Source organism: Vigna angularis, chromosome 10 (genome assembly GCF_016808095.1).
Source record: "Vigna angularis cultivar LongXiaoDou No.4 chromosome 10, ASM1680809v1, whole genome shotgun sequence".
Classification (NCBI taxonomy): Eukaryota; Viridiplantae; Streptophyta; class Magnoliopsida; order Fabales; family Fabaceae; genus Vigna; species Vigna angularis.
In genome coordinates, this window is record NC_068979.1 from 27,833,137 (window position 1) to 27,853,410 (window position 20,274).

The 20,274-nt window shown below is 27.9% G+C and overlaps 3 protein-coding genes across 4 annotated transcripts; 1 reads left to right on the forward strand and 2 right to left on the reverse strand.

Annotated features, from left to right (window-relative positions):
• Nucleotides 1-1,031: 1,031 nt before the first annotated feature.
• On the forward strand, nucleotides 1,032-5,593 carry LOC108335273 (transcription factor TGA2.2-like). Of its 2 annotated transcripts, none has more exons than XM_052870107.1 (11): nucleotides 1,032-1,297; nucleotides 1,447-1,553; nucleotides 1,820-1,890; nucleotides 2,007-2,210; nucleotides 2,910-2,948; nucleotides 3,041-3,100; nucleotides 3,345-3,422; nucleotides 3,507-3,558; nucleotides 4,194-4,465; nucleotides 4,559-4,804; nucleotides 5,108-5,593. In XM_052870107.1, the coding sequence occupies exons 1-11, from the start codon at nucleotides 1,224-1,226 to the stop codon at nucleotides 5,252-5,254; spliced, it is 1,350 nt and encodes a 449-aa protein (XP_052726067.1). In that variant the 5' UTR covers nucleotides 1,032-1,223; the 3' UTR covers nucleotides 5,255-5,593. The 2 variants fall into 2 exon arrangements, with proteins under 2 accessions (XP_052726067.1, XP_017426741.1); XM_017571252.2 differs by having other exon boundaries at nucleotides 1,033-1,297; nucleotides 2,871-2,948.
• Nucleotides 5,594-7,133: 1,540 nt separating this feature from the next.
• LOC128194446 (uncharacterized) lies at nucleotides 7,134-7,714 on the reverse strand. Its single transcript, XM_052870059.1, has 2 exons — nucleotides 7,438-7,714; nucleotides 7,134-7,327 (listed from the first exon to the last, which is right to left on the reverse strand). Exons 1-2 carry the CDS (start codon nucleotides 7,712-7,714, stop codon nucleotides 7,275-7,277), a joined length of 330 nt encoding a protein of 109 aa, XP_052726019.1. The 3' UTR covers nucleotides 7,134-7,274.
• A 5,673-nt stretch (nucleotides 7,715-13,387) lies between these two features.
• Nucleotides 13,388-14,645, reverse strand: LOC128194458 (protein PLANT CADMIUM RESISTANCE 9-like). Its single transcript, XM_052870108.1, has 4 exons — nucleotides 14,543-14,645; nucleotides 14,360-14,431; nucleotides 13,778-13,975; nucleotides 13,388-13,572 (listed from the first exon to the last, which is right to left on the reverse strand). Exons 1-4 carry the CDS (start codon nucleotides 14,640-14,642, stop codon nucleotides 13,499-13,501), a joined length of 444 nt encoding a protein of 147 aa, XP_052726068.1. The 5' UTR covers nucleotides 14,643-14,645; the 3' UTR covers nucleotides 13,388-13,498.
• Between the last annotated feature and the right edge of the window lie 5,629 nt (nucleotides 14,646-20,274).

Genomic DNA, 20,274 nt, shown 5'->3' on the forward strand with positions numbered 1-20,274 from the left:
CTATATTATCTTTTAAAAATGTTGATGTTTTTAAGGTTTAAAGAACTTTTTTTTTACACTTAATCGATCTCACAAACTCTTTTATCTTGCAAAAGAAACAATTATTATTTTGTTGTTGTTTTATGCTTGAGGGTGTTTTCTCTCCGAAAACAACATTATATTTACTTCAATCAAGACTTCTTCTAATTTCTTCTTCACCAATAATTGTTTTCTTCTATTGTTATTTATTATAATTGTTTTTTGACATGATAATTTCATTTCTTGTTTGTCTTACATGCTAACATTTGATGTGTTGTCAATAATTCATTCCAACTTCACGACTCAGCACCTTGAATTATAAAAAAAGTTTGAATTGATATATATGTCTAACTAAGAATATGCTGGAGTGAAAAGAGGGAAAAAAAAGTAGGAAGAGATACACATAACAATAGTGAGAATGATTTTTTTATTTTTTATTTTTTTTACCTTTAGATAAAAAAGTTTTATTTTTTAATTTAAAGTATAAGCTTTTTTACTCATGTTATTTTAAGCCGTAGTGGAGTAAACGATCTAAGTTACAAGTTATGCCCTCCAAATTCGAATCTGACCACTTTCTGATACGAATTCACACATCACTGTTCACTGTTATTCTCTTTTGTTAAGAAAAACACTGTTTAGGTGAGTGTGTCTAGTAGCTTTAACCACTCTTCTTTTACGTTTCTAAATTCTAATGTCCCTTTGGTGAGTGGCCAAACTTCTTAGGAATAATCACTCACCTTTATTACATGAAATACACAGCACAACACAATATCACGTAGGTAGGAACTATATAGGACTAGGAATAAAAAGCATGAAGGAGACGTCTAATGGGGAAGAGATTGAGATGGTCATTGAACAGTGTGAAACTGTGCCTCAGAGAGAAGCATTGAATATATAAAATCCCAAGTCAGATAGCAATAATAATGAGTAATAAACACCCTACTCCTCCCTCAAACAATAATATTATATACCATATAATCAATAAAAATATATAATAAAACAAAAGTACTTACATAGTTACATGCCATCCTCTTCTTATAGAGACGCCAAGATTTTCTCACTTCTCACACAACCTTCTTCTTGTTCCCATAACAATCTTCCATTATCTAAACACAGTAACATATTCTGATAATGATGATGATGATGATTTTTTGCGTGACGAGAGTGACAAAATAACATTTTTGGTTTGGTCGGTCCCTAGTTTGATGAAAAATATGCAAGGCTTCAAGACAGCACAAGCAAGTTCACAACTCTACTGCCACTCTTCATTTTTGCTTCGGTGTGTAGTAGCTTTGGCCACCCTTTTGTTCATTTCTTTCCCTTTATTGTTCTTCTTGTATCTCTTTGCGTGCAACAGAGTTGTGCCGTTTTGGTGTTGGCCAGTTTCTGTCTGTGCTGATGAAACAGAGCGTCTCTGTTTTGAAACAGGGGAAACGACGGCAACCGAAACCCCACCACCGGGTTCTGTGATCTTGGGGACCTTCACCATTCCTCTGCCGTTTTTCATCAAGAAGCTGGTGTTGATTTAGGCTCAAGTAACCCTCTCTCACTGTATTTGGTTGCACCGTATGAACAAAATGAATATGGCTTTAGTGTAGTTTTATGAAAATAATTATTGTTTTCTATACCTTTATGAAATAGTCTTTGAAACAGAAAGTCTTTTTCTTAAAAAAAAAAAAAAGGAAAGAAAGAAATAGTTGCTTCCAAACACATGTTAACTGTTAATTTAAGTGAAGGAAGATCATCATGCGTCTTTTATGAGTGAGTGTGTCTGCAATTTGGATTTTGTATTCTTCTGCAGGTTCTATGTTTAGTGTGAAGTCAAGCAATGTTGTTGGTGACAGTAACATGCAATATGGAACATTGAGCACGGTGGCTTTTCTTCTTCTTACTTTTTCGCTTTTCTGTTGAAATATTTTATATGGGTTTTATTCTGTGAGGGTCATGTGTGATTAAAATTTTGGGTTGGAAATGTTGTTTTGGTGTAGAATGTTGGGTCTTCGCAGATTGGTTCAAGTGGGGGAGGGTGCATGGATACAGGGCTGCAACTGATGTACCACAAAGGAGTGTCTATGCAAACTTTGCCTTTGGGTAATGGTCATGTTGACAATTGGGCTGATTCAGGCATAGTGGATAATAGCCAACAAACTGATGATACTTCCACAGATATTGATACTGATGATAGAATCCAAGTAAGTAAATAATCTCTTTCTCAATCATGTAATGATTTCTTTTTGGTTCGTGTGAACGAGGCTTAAGACAATAATTTAGGTTATTTTAAATGAGAATTTGTCCATACTTGGTTTAAACTTGTTATCCCTGAAAATAGTAGGAATTTTGGTTTAGTTCTATCAAGATTTCACTTATTTCTAGTTCCTACAGAACAAGGATGTGATTTTAGTCCTCGCTAGAGACTAAAAATATCACCCTATTAAGGACTAGAGGCAAGAGATTTTGTAATTTTTTTGGACTAGGCATGATTATAATATTTTATCTGGACTATATATTCAAAATTCAAAATTAGTGATAATTTCAACACCAAAAGCATGGTTAATAATACTTCTATAGTTCTACTGGAACAGAATAATTGTGTCTGCAGAATTTCCTTTAGGTCCAATCATCAATTCAGTTGAAAACATAAGGTTTGTTTATATACATGTTGGATTAAGTGCTAATGCATTCTAAAACAGTTTGGGAAACAAGAAATTTATGCTTTCCATGAATTAGAGCAAGTGTGCTTGCTTCTGTAAATGTGTGAGGCGTTAATAGAAGTATCTTTCTACCAGATTTATGTTGTAGAAGAATAACTGAATCTTGATGATGTCTTATAGTGTTTGTTGACCATGTGTTAGTGCAATAGAGTTAAGAATGGCTCACGTATGCTTATGCAGTCCAAGGATCAGACAAAGGTCAAACCTGAAGATCAGAAGGTTTGTTGTTTGATTACAACTTGGTACAATTTGTTGCTACTAAGTTGTGTTTCATTACTAATGATTTATATATTTGGATGCCATTTTTCTAGACCCTTCGTAGACTGGCTCAGAATCGAGAGGCTGCGAAGAAGAGTCGGTTAAGGAAAAAGGTAATTGACACCCCTTTTTCATTAGTATGTTATCTATGTGATTGATGAAGAGACTACTAGACTATTTAATGACTAGTTTTTAAAAATTTACAAATTTTGGTATACTCTGATAGATTTGTGTAAGTTAAGTGTAAAAATAGAAAAATCACATACTTGTATAAAAATTATGTCAGTTTCAATTTAGTTGGGTTCAAGATATGAGCAGAACTTGTTGCATTCACTTATAGGTTTTGGTTTTAAATAGGCATATGTACAGCAATTGGAGAACAGCCGAGTCAAGCTTGTTCAATTAGAGCAAGAACTTCAACGAGCACGTCAGCAGGTGTAAGAAGTATTGGATTTCTGGTTGATGTTTTATGTGCAGATAATTTGATTTTGTTTTCTAACTTTGTTTGTTTCATTGTAGGGTATACTTATTGGGACTGAAGGGAATCAAGGTCATTTGGCTGTGGGAAATGGTACCTATAAAAAGAAACATTTCTTGAACATTATTTCCTGCAGTAGCCAAAACATAATGCTTATATTGGTTTCTTGCATTCTCTTAAATTTAAGTTTGGTAGACAAATGGTGTATAGATTATAATCCACTTGTATTGTAGGCATCACTGCTCTCAAAATTTCAATTTCTTAGATTCTTTAGAAAATAGATTACAACTATTCTAATGATATCCATGTGATAAATGGACTTTGCTTAACTAGCATACTAGTTATAGGTGTTTTTATCGGACTGAATGTTTTGCAAAGTTCTTGATTCCATTATTGTTGGATTCATGTCTTATTAATAACTAATCTCTTGTATTCATTCATGGATATACTGTTTGACAGTGCTTGTAATCCAAAGTGGAGGAACATCTTAATAGACAATATTGTTTTGGAGTAGTTTACTGCATAGAAATACCTGCAGCTGAATAAATAGTATATTGAGGTCACCATTCTTTTTATGGCCAAAAGATCAAAGATTGCTTCTATTTGTTAACACATGGAGTTGAGGTTCATTTGGTGCATGTTGTGTGATTGATATATTAAAGTGTAATCTGTTGAAACTTACTTTATCATAGGAGACTGTGATTGATGATATTTTATTGAATATATAGGTGCCTTGGCATTTGACATGGAATATGCTCACTGGGTTGATGAACACCAACATTTGCTCAATGATCTAAGATTGGCTGTAAATTCTCAAATGAGTGATGATGAGTTACACATCCTTGTTGAAGGTGTCAGGGTACATTATAATGAGTTATTTACGTTAAAGAGAATAGGAGCAAAGGCTGATATATTTCACATACTTCATGGAACGTGGAAAACTCCAGTGGAAAGACGTTTTATGTGGCTTGGTGGATTCCGTTCGTCTGAACTGCTAAAGGTGATTGACCAATTTAGTTTTTTCATTTCATTTGTGCTCACATGTGTCTAATACTTTCTTATTCAATTCCATTTGCTGTCTTTTGAGATTCAGATCATCAAGGACCACCTTGAGCCATTGACAGAGCAGCAGTTGTTGGACATTTGTAATTTGCAAAAATCTTCTCTCCAGTCTGAGGATGCTTTAGAAAAAGGTATGGAAGCGTTGGAACAATATCTTGTGGAAACACTTTCCTCCACCTCCCTTGGACCCACTGGTAATGGAAATGTTGCTGATTACATGGACCAAATGGCTCTTGCAATGGCCAAGCTTGGTGAACTAGAAGGTCTCCTTCACCAGGTAAGAAAAACTAACTTTGTGGAACTAAATTTGATTAGAACTTCAAACCCATCTTCCATTTTCTACTTCTTACTAAATGAAAAATTTTCTTAAAGATATTAAATGGACTTCTTTTTTCATTTACTACTTTTTGAATGGATTGTCTCATGTGGAAACTTTTTATCTTGTTTCATAATTGTAAGTTATTTTTCTCTACTTTCCTTCTGTCAGAAAAAAGAAAGAAAAACATTCACCAGCACCATCAACATGATGAGATTCATAAGTTTATACAAATAGTGTTCTGAGTATGTTTTATGTTCTTAGGCTGATCTCTTGAAGCAACATTATCTTCGACAGTTGCAACGAATTTTGACAGTACGCCAAACCGCCAGGGCATTCCTTGTCCAAAATGATTTCATTTCAAGACTAAGAGCACTTAGTTCATTATGGTTGGCACGCCCTAGAGAATAAGGACTCACATTAGTATCTATCAGCAGTACTTCTTATGTTGCCTCCAAACTAAATGGAAATGTCTGTTCAAAAGAGGAACAAAGTCATGAGTTGCTGCCACCTTCAAATATACTGTTGATAATAAATCCATTATACTGTGAAGAAACCTTGTTACTGGTAGCTACTAGTCTAATTTTCTTTCATGATAAATTGATGGTGTTGTAACATCTGTACAAGTTCTATCACCTTGGTTGTGCTGTATATTAGTAGCATATTTATGTGGTCATTATTGTGCAAGTGTTACATCTAAAAGCTGAGACTGGTGTAAATGCATATCAGTATCAACCTCATCCTTTCAGCAACAATGGTACTATTGCATAAAAGCATGAATTTTTCTCTGAACAAAGCATAAAAACATGGTAACGTGATAATCGGAAGATAAACCTCAGTATTTTCCCTTTTCTTTTTCTATTAAACATTGACATGAAGCTCTTATAAATAATTTTAAATGTTTTGTTAAGAATATTGTTAATCAACAATATTTTTTTATATTTATAATAATCTATGTAGCATGAATATTCACACGGGATATGATACAAACACGGACATTTCAATTAGTGTAGTCTCCTAAATGTATGTTAGGAGCACAACAGATTTATATATTAGATTATTATATATTTACATATTCAAAATTATTTATAAACAAGATTAGTCAAATAAAATAATCTAAAAACATTATTAATAAATAAAAAAAATTAATCTACTTACCTAATATCAAATAGTAAAAAATAATTATCATATAAGATTTGTTCTTTATTTTTATAATCATAATTTTATATATTTATAGGTTTTTTTAGAAAACCACTGTTATATTTGTGGGTTTTAACATTGTCCTAAGTCAAATCAAAATTATGATCATATCAAAATTATGATAAGAGACAAAATCATGTAATTTAAATAGGATACTTTATCAATGTATGTCGTACATGTGTATGTGTATGTGTCTGGACAAAGGAAATATTGTATCCGAGATAATAACATACAAAGTTTAATGGATAATAACATATCATTTGAATTGAAAACTTGTTGGAGGAGATTTAAACAATAGGTCAAAATTATGGATTTACTAACAAAATATATATATATATATATATATATATATATATATATGGATTATAAAAATAACTTCCTATATTATGGATTATAAAAATAACTTCCTATATATATATTTAACAAAGTGTACCATATCTTAGTAAACAAAAATAATAATATAGGATTATAAGTTTTAAGGTCAATGTATTTAAATAATTTCAATTCTCAAAGCTAAAAAACAAAATAAGAAACCTCCGACCCTTACTCACCTATCTCTCTCATCCCTCATCCTTCTCAACCCTAACTCTTTCTTTTCTTTTTCATTCTAACCTTCTCTTTTTTATCCCTACAATAATTTCAACTGAAAAAAATAAAAAACACCCACCTAACTCTAATTCACCTTCTTCACTTGTCCAATGTGTTTTTCTCTCATTATTGGAAAACTATTTCATAAAACCCGATATATTTTGTTAAAATATACTAACTGAAAAAAAAAATTTATGTATGTTAACAAACTCTCTATATATATATATATAAAAAAAAAATACGTGTCCGATAAAGAAAATTAACCAATTATAAAGTGTCTCGTAATTTCATAGATAAAGATACAAAGTTTAATGAATAATAAGATACTTGTTGTGGGAGATTTAAACAATATATTTAAGTTTTATTTATCATTAATTTATTATGACAACTACAAATGGTAGAAAGGTGTAAAAACAACTTCACACATTTATGTCTATCCTAGGTTTGTGATAAATTATTTACATAGATGTATGAGACTGAGTAATATCTGTGGTGTAAAATAAATATTCTGCACCAGCTTCCCCATCTCTGTACTTGCGATTGATGATACTCCAAATTATTCAAATGGGCAGAGTTATGATGAACAAGGTGGAATCTTGTATTTTCACTAGACACAAACTTCGGAAGGGTAACAGTAGTTTCTTCAATACTTATTTGCCACTGGTTTATATATTTGCTTTCTGCCATTCATTGTTCCTGCAAAATTTTCAGAAAAAGTAAAAACATGAGCAATAGTTAACTATTTTTTTCTATTGGTTGGAACTAAAAACAAAGTTGAAAGATTGAAACAGACAAGGAATCTGTACCTGATCTCTGATATTTTTTAGCAGTCACAGCTCGGGGAATGAACACCCCAGTACCTCTTCCACTCTTCCACAAATTCACAGTCAAATGAGGTGATCTCGAACTTTGTGTTTCCCATGAGCAAGAGTGTTTTGCAAGTGCTGGTGGCCTTGTTGAACCACCAACACCACCTTCTCCGAAAGCTTTTTCAACTGATAAATCTTCATCTTCTGATGTCAATTGCAGAATATGCCTCCTAATCTCAGCATAAAAACTATCATCATCAAACTGTTCCTCCATAGTTAATATCCACCTCTCTAAATACGGTTTGTGTTTGTAAGAATACACATGAAAAATTGAACTTGGAGTTTAAACAAATGTAGGGATTGAGGCTCATATATATAGATCAAAGAATCACATAAAACATAGAAATTTGACAATGTTTATTTTGGGTCCAAGAAAGCAGGATTGTACAAAATCTGTTTCAAATAGTGTCCAAATTGGAAGAATAAGCTCTATTTAAATATGTGAATAAGTCTCTTATGCTTTAAGTTCTTTGAATTTTAAGTTGTAATCATTTAACAGATGAGCCAAATTAAATGTATGAGCATTTAGAAGGGATTTGGAGGTTACTTTATAATACCACAATGTAATGGTTATTCGTCTTCAAATATAAACATAAAACATACTTGTAGCTCTGGGAACCATGTATTATATAATAGAATATTCGGATTGTGTTATTTCTTAATATTGACTTGGTTTGTGCTTTACGAAGTGGCTAAACAAGAGTATCAAATTGGTGGTGGATCACCACTCACGTAGCATGACTAATTAACTAGCATTCTAGGGTCAAACTTATTCTATATTTTGATTGATTTTGGCATAAATTTTATTGAAATGTATGAATATGTTTTAGAATGTTGTTTAATCATGAATGATCTATTGGGTCTATCAAGGAAGAGGTTCACTGGAGAAATATAAACACCAATGACATCTTAGCCCAACTATATAAGAGATTGACACTATTCTCTAACAAAAATCTTAAAGACAATGGGTCTTTCACTGTTATATAGTGTTTTACTTTCTCATTTCTATCCAGTTTGAACTCATACTTGGATTCCCAACATTACCATATTTCATAAAATTATTAATTTATGTAATAATGAGTTTAAAAGTTGTTTAAGATTATTTGTGATCACTTATGGCCCAAAAATAGTGTAATTCTTTTAAATAATCAAAAAGTGGAATAAAGGCAATGATAATTCATACACTATTCTCAATTATCATATAAAAAATATTTCGTAGGTCAATTTACTGCATTAAATTGTTTCACCTTCGATTGTAGTTGTTAAAACGGGTTAATTTAATTTGTTAAATTCGGTTTACATTGAATCATCTTATAAATCGGTTGGTACAACTCCAATCATTTGATATCATTTGATATGTAATTTAAAAAGAAAAAAAAAGTTAGCCTGATTTAACTCTGCACATTGTAATAGATTAATTGAGTCTTTTTAAAATAAAACAAAAAAAAAACTTTTTTTTATTTATAAAAATACATAATACATGAAAATTAAGACTCTATGATTAAGTAGTAAATTTTTTATATAACATATCATGGATAATGAATTAAAAGCATCATATTAACTTATTCTTCAATAGTAACTTCAAATTTTCAAGGTTTTAATATTAATTCCAAAATTTCAAGTTTTTCACAAAAAGAACTAATATATTAAAGAAAGATTTGGTTAAATCGAACAAGTCCAATTACTTTATATGAATTTCTCTGTCTTTAATTAATTTGTATATTTTTATGAAGATTTTTAGTTTTGAAAAATAGAGATTTTACATTCTTAACTAATTAAATATTTTTTCACCATTTCTATAACTTTTTTATATAACAAGTCCACTTTTATCAATGTAAAATATTTATTTGTTAAAAATTGATCTTAAGTTTAATTTTTAAATGAATTTTACTTAAATAAATAAAATTAAAGTATATGTAATTTTCCAGGTGCTAATTTGTATCAGGGAAATATAATTAATAACATTTCTATTGTAGAATTATAAAGCTACGATGTTTTATAAAAAAATATCCAAATATCACGATATAATATAAGATTTAAAAATTCTATATTTTAAATAAGGTTCTCATTATAAAAGTAAAATAATATATTTTTGTCTTAAAACAGTAATTATTAAATAAAATATTAATTAAACTGTAAATTTTACATTTTTATTAAAATAAAATTAAAAAACTTAAAAAATATATAGAATAACATAATTTAAAATAAATAAATTAAGATTCTTTGAAGCAGCGTGAAAACTCTGGTGGGACCCATTACATTCACTGTGTTGGGCTTTGGATATAACAATTCTACACATATTCCCTAGCTGTCACAATCCTAGCTAATTCCACAAATATCAATAAAAACTAATATATAAATGACTGAAAATACGGTTTTTTTTTTTAATTTTAATCTTTTAACCTTTTAAGTTAATTTTCCAATAATACCACTAGATATAACTAACACAAAGAAAGCTTTAGCATTTGCATCAAGGCTTTGTTCTTTTGTAGGGATTTGGAAGTGATGATTTGGAGAAAATAATTTAAATGGATTTGAAGATAATTTTTTTGTTGTTTTTTTGAGTGGATTTGTGGATAAAGTTTATGAAAATTAGTGTAGAATTTGATTGATGTGAAAGATAAAAAAAATTGTTTAATTGGTAAAAATTAAAAATTACCAAAATATCCCTAATTATTAAAGTAAAATAAAGGCTTAATATCCTGGCGTTAATTATTTTGCATCAAGATAATTAACGTTGTTTGTAGGGATTTAACAGAAGGGATTTAATTGATGCAAATTTTATTAAGTGAGGACGTAATTAACGCATTTTTTAAAGGATTGACTAATTTGACATTTTCAAGCAAAACTGGGGACAAAATAGGGTATTAAACCTAAAATAAAATGATAATAGTTAATGTTATATTTAATTGTAAAAATGTTTATAAAGAGTAAAAAATTAATATTAATTATTATTATTATTATTTTATTATTATTATTATTATTTTATTACTATTATTATTGTTTTATTAATATTATTATTATTATTACTATTATTATTATTATTATTATTATTATTATTATTTCAGCCTGTAAATCATTTTAGTCAAACACACTGTATTTAAGGGATGAAATTTAAAGAGATTGAAAAATTCTTTTATCCTACAAATCTGCACTTTCAAATGCGCACAAATCTTTAAAAACGAACACAAAAAGCCCACATCTCTCTTTAATTCATATCATTATAGCTATAACTAATTCTTACTTTTGTTTATTATTGTAAATGGTTGAAAAATTACGATTTTCTTAAAATTGGTTTATGATTATATGAGTTAAAAAGTTTGAAGATATTTTAGTTTAAATTGATATAATTAGGTATACTAACAAATTGTTAGTCTGAAAAATAATACTTAATTTAATCAACTTAAATAAGATATTGATAAATGTGATTGAAAGTGAGATTTTAGTATAAATAATCATGAACTTTATTGATGAAACTTAATCAATGGCAAAACTAATAGAATATCTCACACTACTAGCATGGTGGAAATATAATATCAAAGACTATGTATTACTAAATATAACATCCTTTCAATTTTTATCCATAAATTAGTATAAATTTAAAAGTTAATAAATTTATCATATATTATTCAATCTAAACCAAGATTACGGAATTGGTTTCATGTATAATGATAATTTGAAGAAATTGAGGTAATGAGGTATAATTAGGGCCACGTGAGCAAAGGTGGGTTTTCCCTAATGTCTATATCCATCATACGTCTTCTCTATTCAGAATGAGATGACATTGATTGATTAAAAGGAGACATTAACATCAAATTCTTGTCCTCATACCATTGTTTTCTTTTTTATCTTTTAAAGTTTTTATTTATCAATGAAATAATTTTTTATTTTTCAAATAAGTTTTTTGAAGTGTTAAGAGTATAATTTAATTAAAATAGTTATAGAAAGTAAAAATAATAATATTATTTTAAACTTTGATGAATAAAATAAATAGAATAAAAATATTTTAAAATGTTGACTTTTATAAAGAAACATGAAAAAAAAAATTAGAGATGAAGTAATGAGTCATATTGGATGTAAAAAAAAGGAAATTTTCATTTGAATAGCACATTTTGCATTTTGCCCTCTCAGATTCTATATATTTACGTAATAGTATTATTCTTGTTTTCAATATTATAATTAATCATGTATGCTAATACGTCCAGATAGGTTTGATAACTATGAATCTAGATACGAATATAATATTTTAACATTATATAAGATAAATATGAGATAAAAAAATATATGATTTACAATAGAAACGGAATCTATTAATATTTATCCTTATATAATATAATATGTTTATTCGGTCTAATAGACATCTTAAAAGAATTTTGAATGAAACAGTTTAAACTTATATTACACAATATTATTAAATATATTAGTTATTATTTATCTTTTGTTATATTTTATTAGATTCATATTACTCTCTTAGATAAGTATTATTTTAATAGAGATATTATAGACTCATAACTTATGTTGATTCTATAAATATAACAATGATATTATAGAGATAGAGAGTAGAACACTTTATACTATATAGTTATTCTCATATAATAGATTCTAAATTTCTTACTAATTTGAGCGTTAAATAATCTTTACAGGTGGATCTTTCACTTTCATCAACAAGAAAGACCTATTCAACTGAAGGAATGATTAAAATTTCTCTATATTGATATCTAAATGTTTCTTTTTAATAAATATTTATAGAATGTACCTTAATAATTTCTTTTTTAAGTCATGTATAACCTTGAAAAATTAAGTATAAGTGGTCAATAAATTTAATATTAATTTATTATTGAGGTAATGAATTTTAAATCCAATTCAACCTTGCAAAATTAAGCAATTTAAGTTTTGTTTCCACTTATATATTCTAAATTTGTCTTATCTCTCTGGTTAATGTAAAATCTTCAACATACCCCTTAAATTCAAGAATATATGAGACCTTGATAGTTGGTGACACAATAAGTCCAAATCTTGACGGGATAGACTTTAAATGACTTTGATATCATATTAAGTTAATAGAATTTAAGTCTTACTCGACTTCCGAAAATCGATTTAATAAGGTAAAGTTTGCCCTCATTTAAACATTGTAAATTAATTTTATCTCTTATTGACGTGGATGTGTAACAATTATTTGAAATTGATTTATGATAACCATACTAATTTTAATCTTTACTCAACACTAAGAACAAAATGACATGAAAAAAATTGAAGGTAATATGGCATAATATTATTTTTTTCATTATCAAAGAGACCTCTCGTATATAATCATGGAGACTACTCCTCATTAAAGACAATGTTGTGATCACAACTAGGTTAAATGACATTGTTAGATTCAATCACTCCTCATCCGAGGTATTGTCCACTTTGGAATATATAACTTTGCCATGGTTTTGTCTTTAAAACGTGCCTTTGAGGGTGAAAGGAGTAAGGAGTATTTAAATTGCATTAAGTCTTGACTCTTAAACAATGTGAGATTATTCAGTATAGTAAAAACCTAAGCCCTCAGTTGAGGTCTAAGGGGAATGATTGGTCATCTCCAATAAATGGCTTAAAGTGACATCATTAGGATTAATCACTCTTCATATGAAATATTTTTGGTTTTGGTGTGAAACTTTATCATAGTTTTGTCCTTAAAAAACACTAAGAGTGAAAGGAAGAATGAACATTTAAACTATCTTAAAATTCGACTCCTAAACATATAAGACTATTGGAGACCTAGTAAGAAAAAATATATAAATAATACACAACAAATTTGAATATTGTAACTTATTGCAAAGAGAAAAAAGTTTATTTATTTTTCTTCCAAATATTTATGAAAGAGTTTCTTCAATGAAAACGACCCTTTGCTATATCAATCATAAAAACACACGTAAATACGTTCAAGTCATAGATACAACCCACAACAATCCAACTTCACAAGGAGGTGATAACAATTGGTTGGTGAGTCTTCTCATCAACGAGACATAGTGGGAACAATTGGAGGTTCTACACCCTCCCTCTTCCACTTCTCAACATTACCTTCCCAACCTTTTAAATGAAATGAAGATTACACAATTAGCATTTAATACACAGAGTGAAGTAAACTAGAATTTTCTCATTTATGAATTATGAAATGAGATAAAAATAGGAGATAAAATAAGATAAATATATTCATACTTCAAATTTATAGTTTAAAACGAGATTAATGAGCATAGTAGATTATGAATTGGAATGGGGAGTAATAATTAGTTACCAAGAGAAGGATTAATTCCACGGTTTATGAGTTCTCTGAATTCTTGGGTGAGGGAACAAACGCAGCAGCAACAATGAACAAATGAATCAGAATAAGGTTCTTCAGGCAGTGAGAAGAGTCTTCTCAATTTTGATCTGTAAATCGCACCATTTAGCCATGACATCCCATGCGTGTAAATGCAGCACGCTGCACTTTTTGCTGCCAAATATAAAATACTCTTCCTTAACTATCATTGTGTTTATATCAATAATTAATAATACTGTTATTGTTTGAAAATTTCATGTCAGATAAGACGAATTTATAATATATAAGTTGACGCAAACTTCACTTTTATAAATTAATTTTATAGGTTGAGTTAAACTCAAAATTTATATTATTTTATAGGATTGGGTTAAACTTAAAATTTATATTTTAACGATATGTTAACTATTTTTCTCAAACTATATTAAAACTTAAACAAAATATTAGATAATTTAGTTTAAAAATAAAATATAACTTCTTATAATAATTTAACCCAGTTCGAAGACGAAAAGTTATTAGAGGACCTTCAAATACAATATTTTTATATATTGATTGACTTACGTATTGTCCCTCCATCGACTATCTCTGCAATCTGCCCAAAGGTGATGCATGGACAAAACCATGTGAAGCAACCTTTCAATATTATGCAATGTATTTCAATGTTCACATCAACCAAAACAATAGCTATATTAATTAAAAAAAATTCATCAAAAAAATAATAAAAAGAAAATATATGAAAATTACAATGAGAGGGATCTTCCCAACAATCATAGAGTCCAGTGGTCCATTGTCCCTTGGTTGGTAGTTTCCCATGTGGCTCCAATGTTTCTGGGTTTGAAGCCATATTAGCAAAGCTATAATGCAGGAAGAGAAAATAAACCTTTTTGGTATTTATCTAAAGGGGTTCTAAGAAACTACTATTTATAGAGATATGAAATCGTTTAGTCAAATTCTTGAAGTATTTAATTTGTGTATTCTTGGTTACGTGATTACTTGGTTTTAATGTTGGATAAATGAATTGATTATTGGCAGAGATTTGAATGATATAAAGAAGACATTAATATTTGAATAATGTGTTTAGATAAAGGCTTAGTTGACACTGTGATAACTACTATAATTGTTCTATATGTTTGTGTTTAGATTTTTTTTCCTTTTCTTTCTAAACAGTGATTTATTTTTAAGTAAAATTTATATAAAAAGATAACGTGTTTTTTTCTTTTGTAAAAAGATTTTTTTTTAATTTTCTTTTAAAACAAACTCAATATGAAGAAAAAAAGTATAAAACAGCTTTTTGTCATGTCTCTATTTTTTAAAATAAATTTACCTAAATATATTAAAAAATATTTTATTAAAAATACTTGTTTAAAAGAACAAATTAAACATACAGGCCTAATGCTAAAATCTTTATACTCCTCAGCTTCCTCTTACGTAACGAATTTTAATGCTGATAAATTCTAAACGACAAATAAAAACAAACAGATGAGTATTTAATCCTTTATTCTTGATTGTGTGTAACTTTGATTTAATGTGGATTTAGGTTTGATTTAATAACTGGTCAACGGACCAATATTTGTTAGAGTGTGATGATGTGATTACATTTAATTGAGGTGCTTTAAGCATAGAAATTTTCCTCAATTTTTTCATTTGTGGTACTTTGTATGTTTAAGAAAAATAGTTTAAAAGTAATAGTAATTTGAGATTTGTTATTTTATTTGTAAACTTTTTAACAATAAATATATTTTAAATTAATCAAGTTTTATATTATAAAAATCATCACGTTTAGAAATTTTATTCTCATGTTTGAGAATCAAGGACAATCAAAGCATTACTAACGAGCTTTGGGTCAATCTTTCATAGATTTGCTTTTAGTACTATTTCAAAAAATCTCTTACCAATGTAGGTATTTTATGTGTATATAAACTCATGCTCATCTCTTACTTTATCCAATGTAGAACTTTGTTTGTACCCACCGGTAGTATGGATATATAATGATCAATATTATGGGAGGAAGTATTTCTATGATGATATCATCGACCTAAACAAGGAGAACAAGAGCAAGTTTATTCCAAAACTCAAATAGAGAAGAAATCACTAGCTCGGCTTCGTGGACAATGGTTGGTCTAGTTGAACTAAGCTATTGGGAGGATTGTGTTGTTTTAAAACCACCTGCTACCATAGGATGCTTATCCAACATTTCTCCGTAGAAGTTTATCTTTTAGATTGGTGCGAGCCATCATATTTGTAATCCAAACAAGAATTTAGTGAAGTTAAAAACCGAATAGAATTGTTAACTATAGTTTTATCTATAATTGATTGTATAATAATTTTCATCTCAAATCTTCTCATAAAAGTTAAGTTTAAACATTATCTGTTTTTGTCAATTCTCGTTGTCTATACTTTCTATTTACTTCTTTGTAGGTTAAATACACGTATTTATCTTTTGAAACATGATGAAAAAGCCATTGATTCATATTTATCTCATAACATAAAATTTAGATAAAAGGGGTAATATCTTAGTTCAATGCAGGAAAAATGCTTAGATCAAAAAACATTTCGAAGTATACTTACATTTGTCTTATCTTGAAATAATCAATAGGATTACAACTTACTATTCATCATATATATATATATATATATATATATATATATATATATATATATATATATATATATATATATATATATATATTTATGATTTTATTCTTAATGTTTCTTTTAATTTGTTTCTATTTTTTATTAGTTGCTTACAATGTTGCGTGTAAGGGAGATAGTTTGTAGTTGACATTTGAATGACATATAAATTTTGATATTTAATGTTTAAAGTAGTTGACCAAAGTTGTTAATAATTTTTCTTCTGACATTTAGTGGATTTTATACAATATTACGGACATTTGTCGAACAGATACATGTTTATTATGAGATTAACAAGGTATTATTAGAAAAGAACGGATTAGAGTAATTAAGTAAAATAAGAAATGTATGTGCAGATGTTACTACGAAACTTGGTGTTCAAAATTTCAATTACCAACTCATGTATGAACAATATTGTTTACCAAAAACTTGAAGCCTTTATGGAGGTTCTTTCTTCCTGGATTTATTTATGAAACTTTTATAAGTATTCTTCCATGTAATTTTGTTAGCAAAACTTTGAATTGAGTGATTTTGAAAGTTTTCGAATTATACAATTTGAAAATTAAAATTTTTAGTGTTATATTTGGGATTACATATAATTCAATATTATTTAGTTTAATATTATTCAATATTTTAGAATGTGTAAATCAAAATATACTCGTAAATAATGTATTACTAATGTTAGAATGTTAAATAATAATAAAAATAAATAGTATCATAATGTAACTCAACTATTATGTATTCTATGGCTAGGATAGATAGAAGAGATTAACTATTTTGAAGTATGAATTGTTAATGTAAGACACCAAACACTACTATTAATACAAAACTTTAAGATTTAACATTTTATTGGTATTGTTTTTTTAATATATCATTCAATTTTTTTTTATTCTATGAGACTTTTAGTTTATACTTGAATTTTTAATTGTTTCTCCACAAGTGTGAGTTGGATTTTATCTCGGATTTTTTTCACAGGATACAAAACAAATTTATCTCTAATACCATTATTGAATTTTTATACTAGAACAGATTGGAGGGATTAATCACCTTAGAAAATATAAGTTATTTATATAAGCTATCTAACACCACTACCAACATAAAACATTAAAGCTTAATATTTATGAGTCTTGTTTTTCTTATATATCACTCAAATTTCTTCATTTCTATTCAATATAGAACTTTTAACTCATACTTATATTCCTAATAACTAGATAAGGAAAAACACATCATGAAGTACATCAACGTTTTTATCCTTAAGAATTACTTTACTACTAAAGAAATAAGATCAACACAAAAATATAATCTGAAAATTCAAAAATCAGAGAAAGACGACAACCATTGTCTAATGATAACTAGATAATAACACTATATAAATTTTTTTACAACATATAGACAATTCTCTAATGCCCTTTAACGTCAAGTACACTCACACTCTCCAAAGCAAGAATTTAACCTAAACATGTACTTCAAAAGCATAAGAAAAGTCAAATACAAGTTTAAAGTGTCTTTGGCATGGACTAATGATGAGTGCATATGTATGCCCTCATTTAACCTTTAATATTGGATTCTTAATTGGATTTCGTACTTTAATAGAATTTTTTAATTAGAATTTTTTCTAATTGGGTTTATTTAGAATGAGATACAAAAACATGTTAGTTGCATGTTCTTTGAATATTTTGAGGTGTGTTAGTGCAATTGCAACTAAGTTAAGTTTATTGAGATGTGAAAATAAATTAATTAAAGTTTCATGACACCTTAAAAATAAATCGAAGAATAACAAATAATAGAGATCACAAGAACTCAATCTAAACATAGTATGAAAAAGTGAAAAAAGTTGGCTAAGCCAAGAAAAGGAAACAGACAACAAAAATTGGATCTTGTGGTTTTCTCTATTTTTACTACTAAAAGGGCTTTGATAATTGATAAATGTTTATGATTAAAAATAATTTGGTAAAATATATCTTAAGATAATTTGTTTGATATTGTTAAATAATTTCCTTATTTAACTATATTAATAAATATCAAAAGATAATATTTGTCAAATCTTTTTTTAATCTAGCAAATATCTTATTTAATATTTTTATATCTCCACAACGTTCAAATATATCTTGAAGATAATTGGAGGAGATTACATTATCATAAAGAATATTACAACAATAGGAAAACCTCAAACAAAGCTCAATCCAATTTCTATATAAAGAGACTTAAGGAAACACGTTAGAAGAGTTCAGGAACCCTTTAAGGGTTTGAAATTTCGCCATCTCTCTCTTGTCTCATGTTCTCCACCCTCTCTTCTTCTATTTTCATTTATTTCAACATTTCATGGAGTGATAAGCCTCTGGGTTGATTATGTTGTAATTTTTTAATTGGATTATGAGGTTAAATGAATAAACTTGTTTGTTCTTTTTATTCTTGTTCTGATTTATTTTTATTTATGTCTTTTGCTTCTTAATCAAGTAAAAGTAATGATTTTTACATTATAGCTAGTAAGCATGATGTTAAATCTACATAACATATCAATCATATGAGTCTAAGGGTTTTTAATTTTACATGAGAATTTACTTTGATTAAAGTTAGAAACTTTCATCATTGAATGAGTTTTGCTACCAATTGAGGATGTACTTTGATTAATGTTAAAATCTTTAACAAGAATTAATCAAGAATGTACTTTGGTTAATTAACTTTCACTTGATATAAGAGGTAACAAAATAGACATGATTAGGCATAGTAATATTTAATTGAGAATGTACTTTAGTTAAATTGACTATGACTAATCTACAAAGTTCTTGTTTTTAATCGAGAATACATTTTGGTTGATAATAAGAACACCGACAAATTAATTGAGAATTTACGGTGATTGTTTGAAAATCTAAGAAATTAATTAATTGAACAATAATCTTTAAATAACTAATGATAAATCCTATTTTGAAAAGGTAATAAACTCAACCTTAAATCGTTCTTTATAAATTTTTTTTCTATCTTTTGTTATTTTATTTATCTTTATCTTTTTTATTATTTTTATTTTACTAACCTTTTATATAGATTTTATAACAACTAATTTATGCAATAACTTTGTTTCATATCACCTAATTCATCTAACTTGCTTATGTAAACTCGTTTAGTCCCAATCATACTCTTCTGTTCAAGTTGGTGAACTAGAGTCTAGATGTTTCCAGTGAAATAGTTGGGCTCTTTCTGCATAACTACGATGTAGTCATTGTCTGAAAAGTTTTACCTGTATTCCTTGGTTTGATTTGAGACATATAAGCATATCAGAGGTTATTTTTCAATGATCTTATCCTTCCATCTAGAGCACATCATAAAGTTTAGAGCATTGTCTGAAGTTTGTGTTCCATCTCGATCTTTAATTTGTAAATATGTCAAATCAAAATTTATTATCAATATGCAAGCCTTCATTAAACTTAACATTTATAATCTTCTCCACCATCAAAATTTCGATACTGCATTTTCTCTGTTTGAAAACAAATTACACCTTTATAACCTTTTCATTAGAATTAAACAATAAAAAGCTATCAAAATATTTACATATTAATATAATTTGAAAAATAAACATTAATTTTCGTCTATTTAAACAAATAATTTTACATTTACATACCCTTTTATCCATGATACAAGAAATTTCTAATCTAACCATTAAAAATTTATGGTCTAATTAAAATACAATCACCAGTTTAAGTATTTACATGACTTAATACATAAATTGAAGCACTAGTTAATAAACTTTCTTGGTCTTTATGCTATTAGTTAGACAGTCTGAATAAGTTAATTTCTTTTCACATGTAAAAAATAGCCATATTTTCGAATTTGATAACGTTGCATTTATA

Coding starts and splice junctions, on each gene's coding strand:
- LOC128194446 (XM_052870059.1), bottom strand. CDS start 7,714: ATGGAGGAACAGTTTGATGATGATAGTTTTTATGCTGAGATTAGGAGG. Junction 7,328..7,437: donor TAAAAAATATCAGAGATCAG/GTACAGATTCCT, acceptor AAAATTTTGCAG/GAACAATGAATGGCAGAAAG.
- LOC128194458 (XM_052870108.1), bottom strand. CDS start 14,642: ATGGCTTCAAACCCAGAAACATTGGAGCCACATGGGAAACTACCAACC. Junction 14,432..14,542: donor TTGGGAAGATCCCTCTCATT/GTAATTTTCATA, acceptor TAATATTGAAAG/GTTGCTTCACATGGTTTTGT. Junction 13,573..13,777: donor TGGAATTAATCCTTCTCTTG/GTAACTAATTAT, acceptor TTCATTTAAAAG/GTTGGGAAGGTAATGTTGAG.
- LOC108335273 (XM_017571252.2), top strand. CDS start 1,224: ATGAAAAATATGCAAGGCTTCAAGACAGCACAAGCAAGTTCACAACTC. Junction 3,559..4,193: donor TCATTTGGCTGTGGGAAATG/GTACCTATAAAA, acceptor TTGAATATATAG/GTGCCTTGGCATTTGACATG. Junction 4,805..5,107: donor TAGAAGGTCTCCTTCACCAG/GTAAGAAAAACT, acceptor TTATGTTCTTAG/GCTGATCTCTTGAAGCAACA.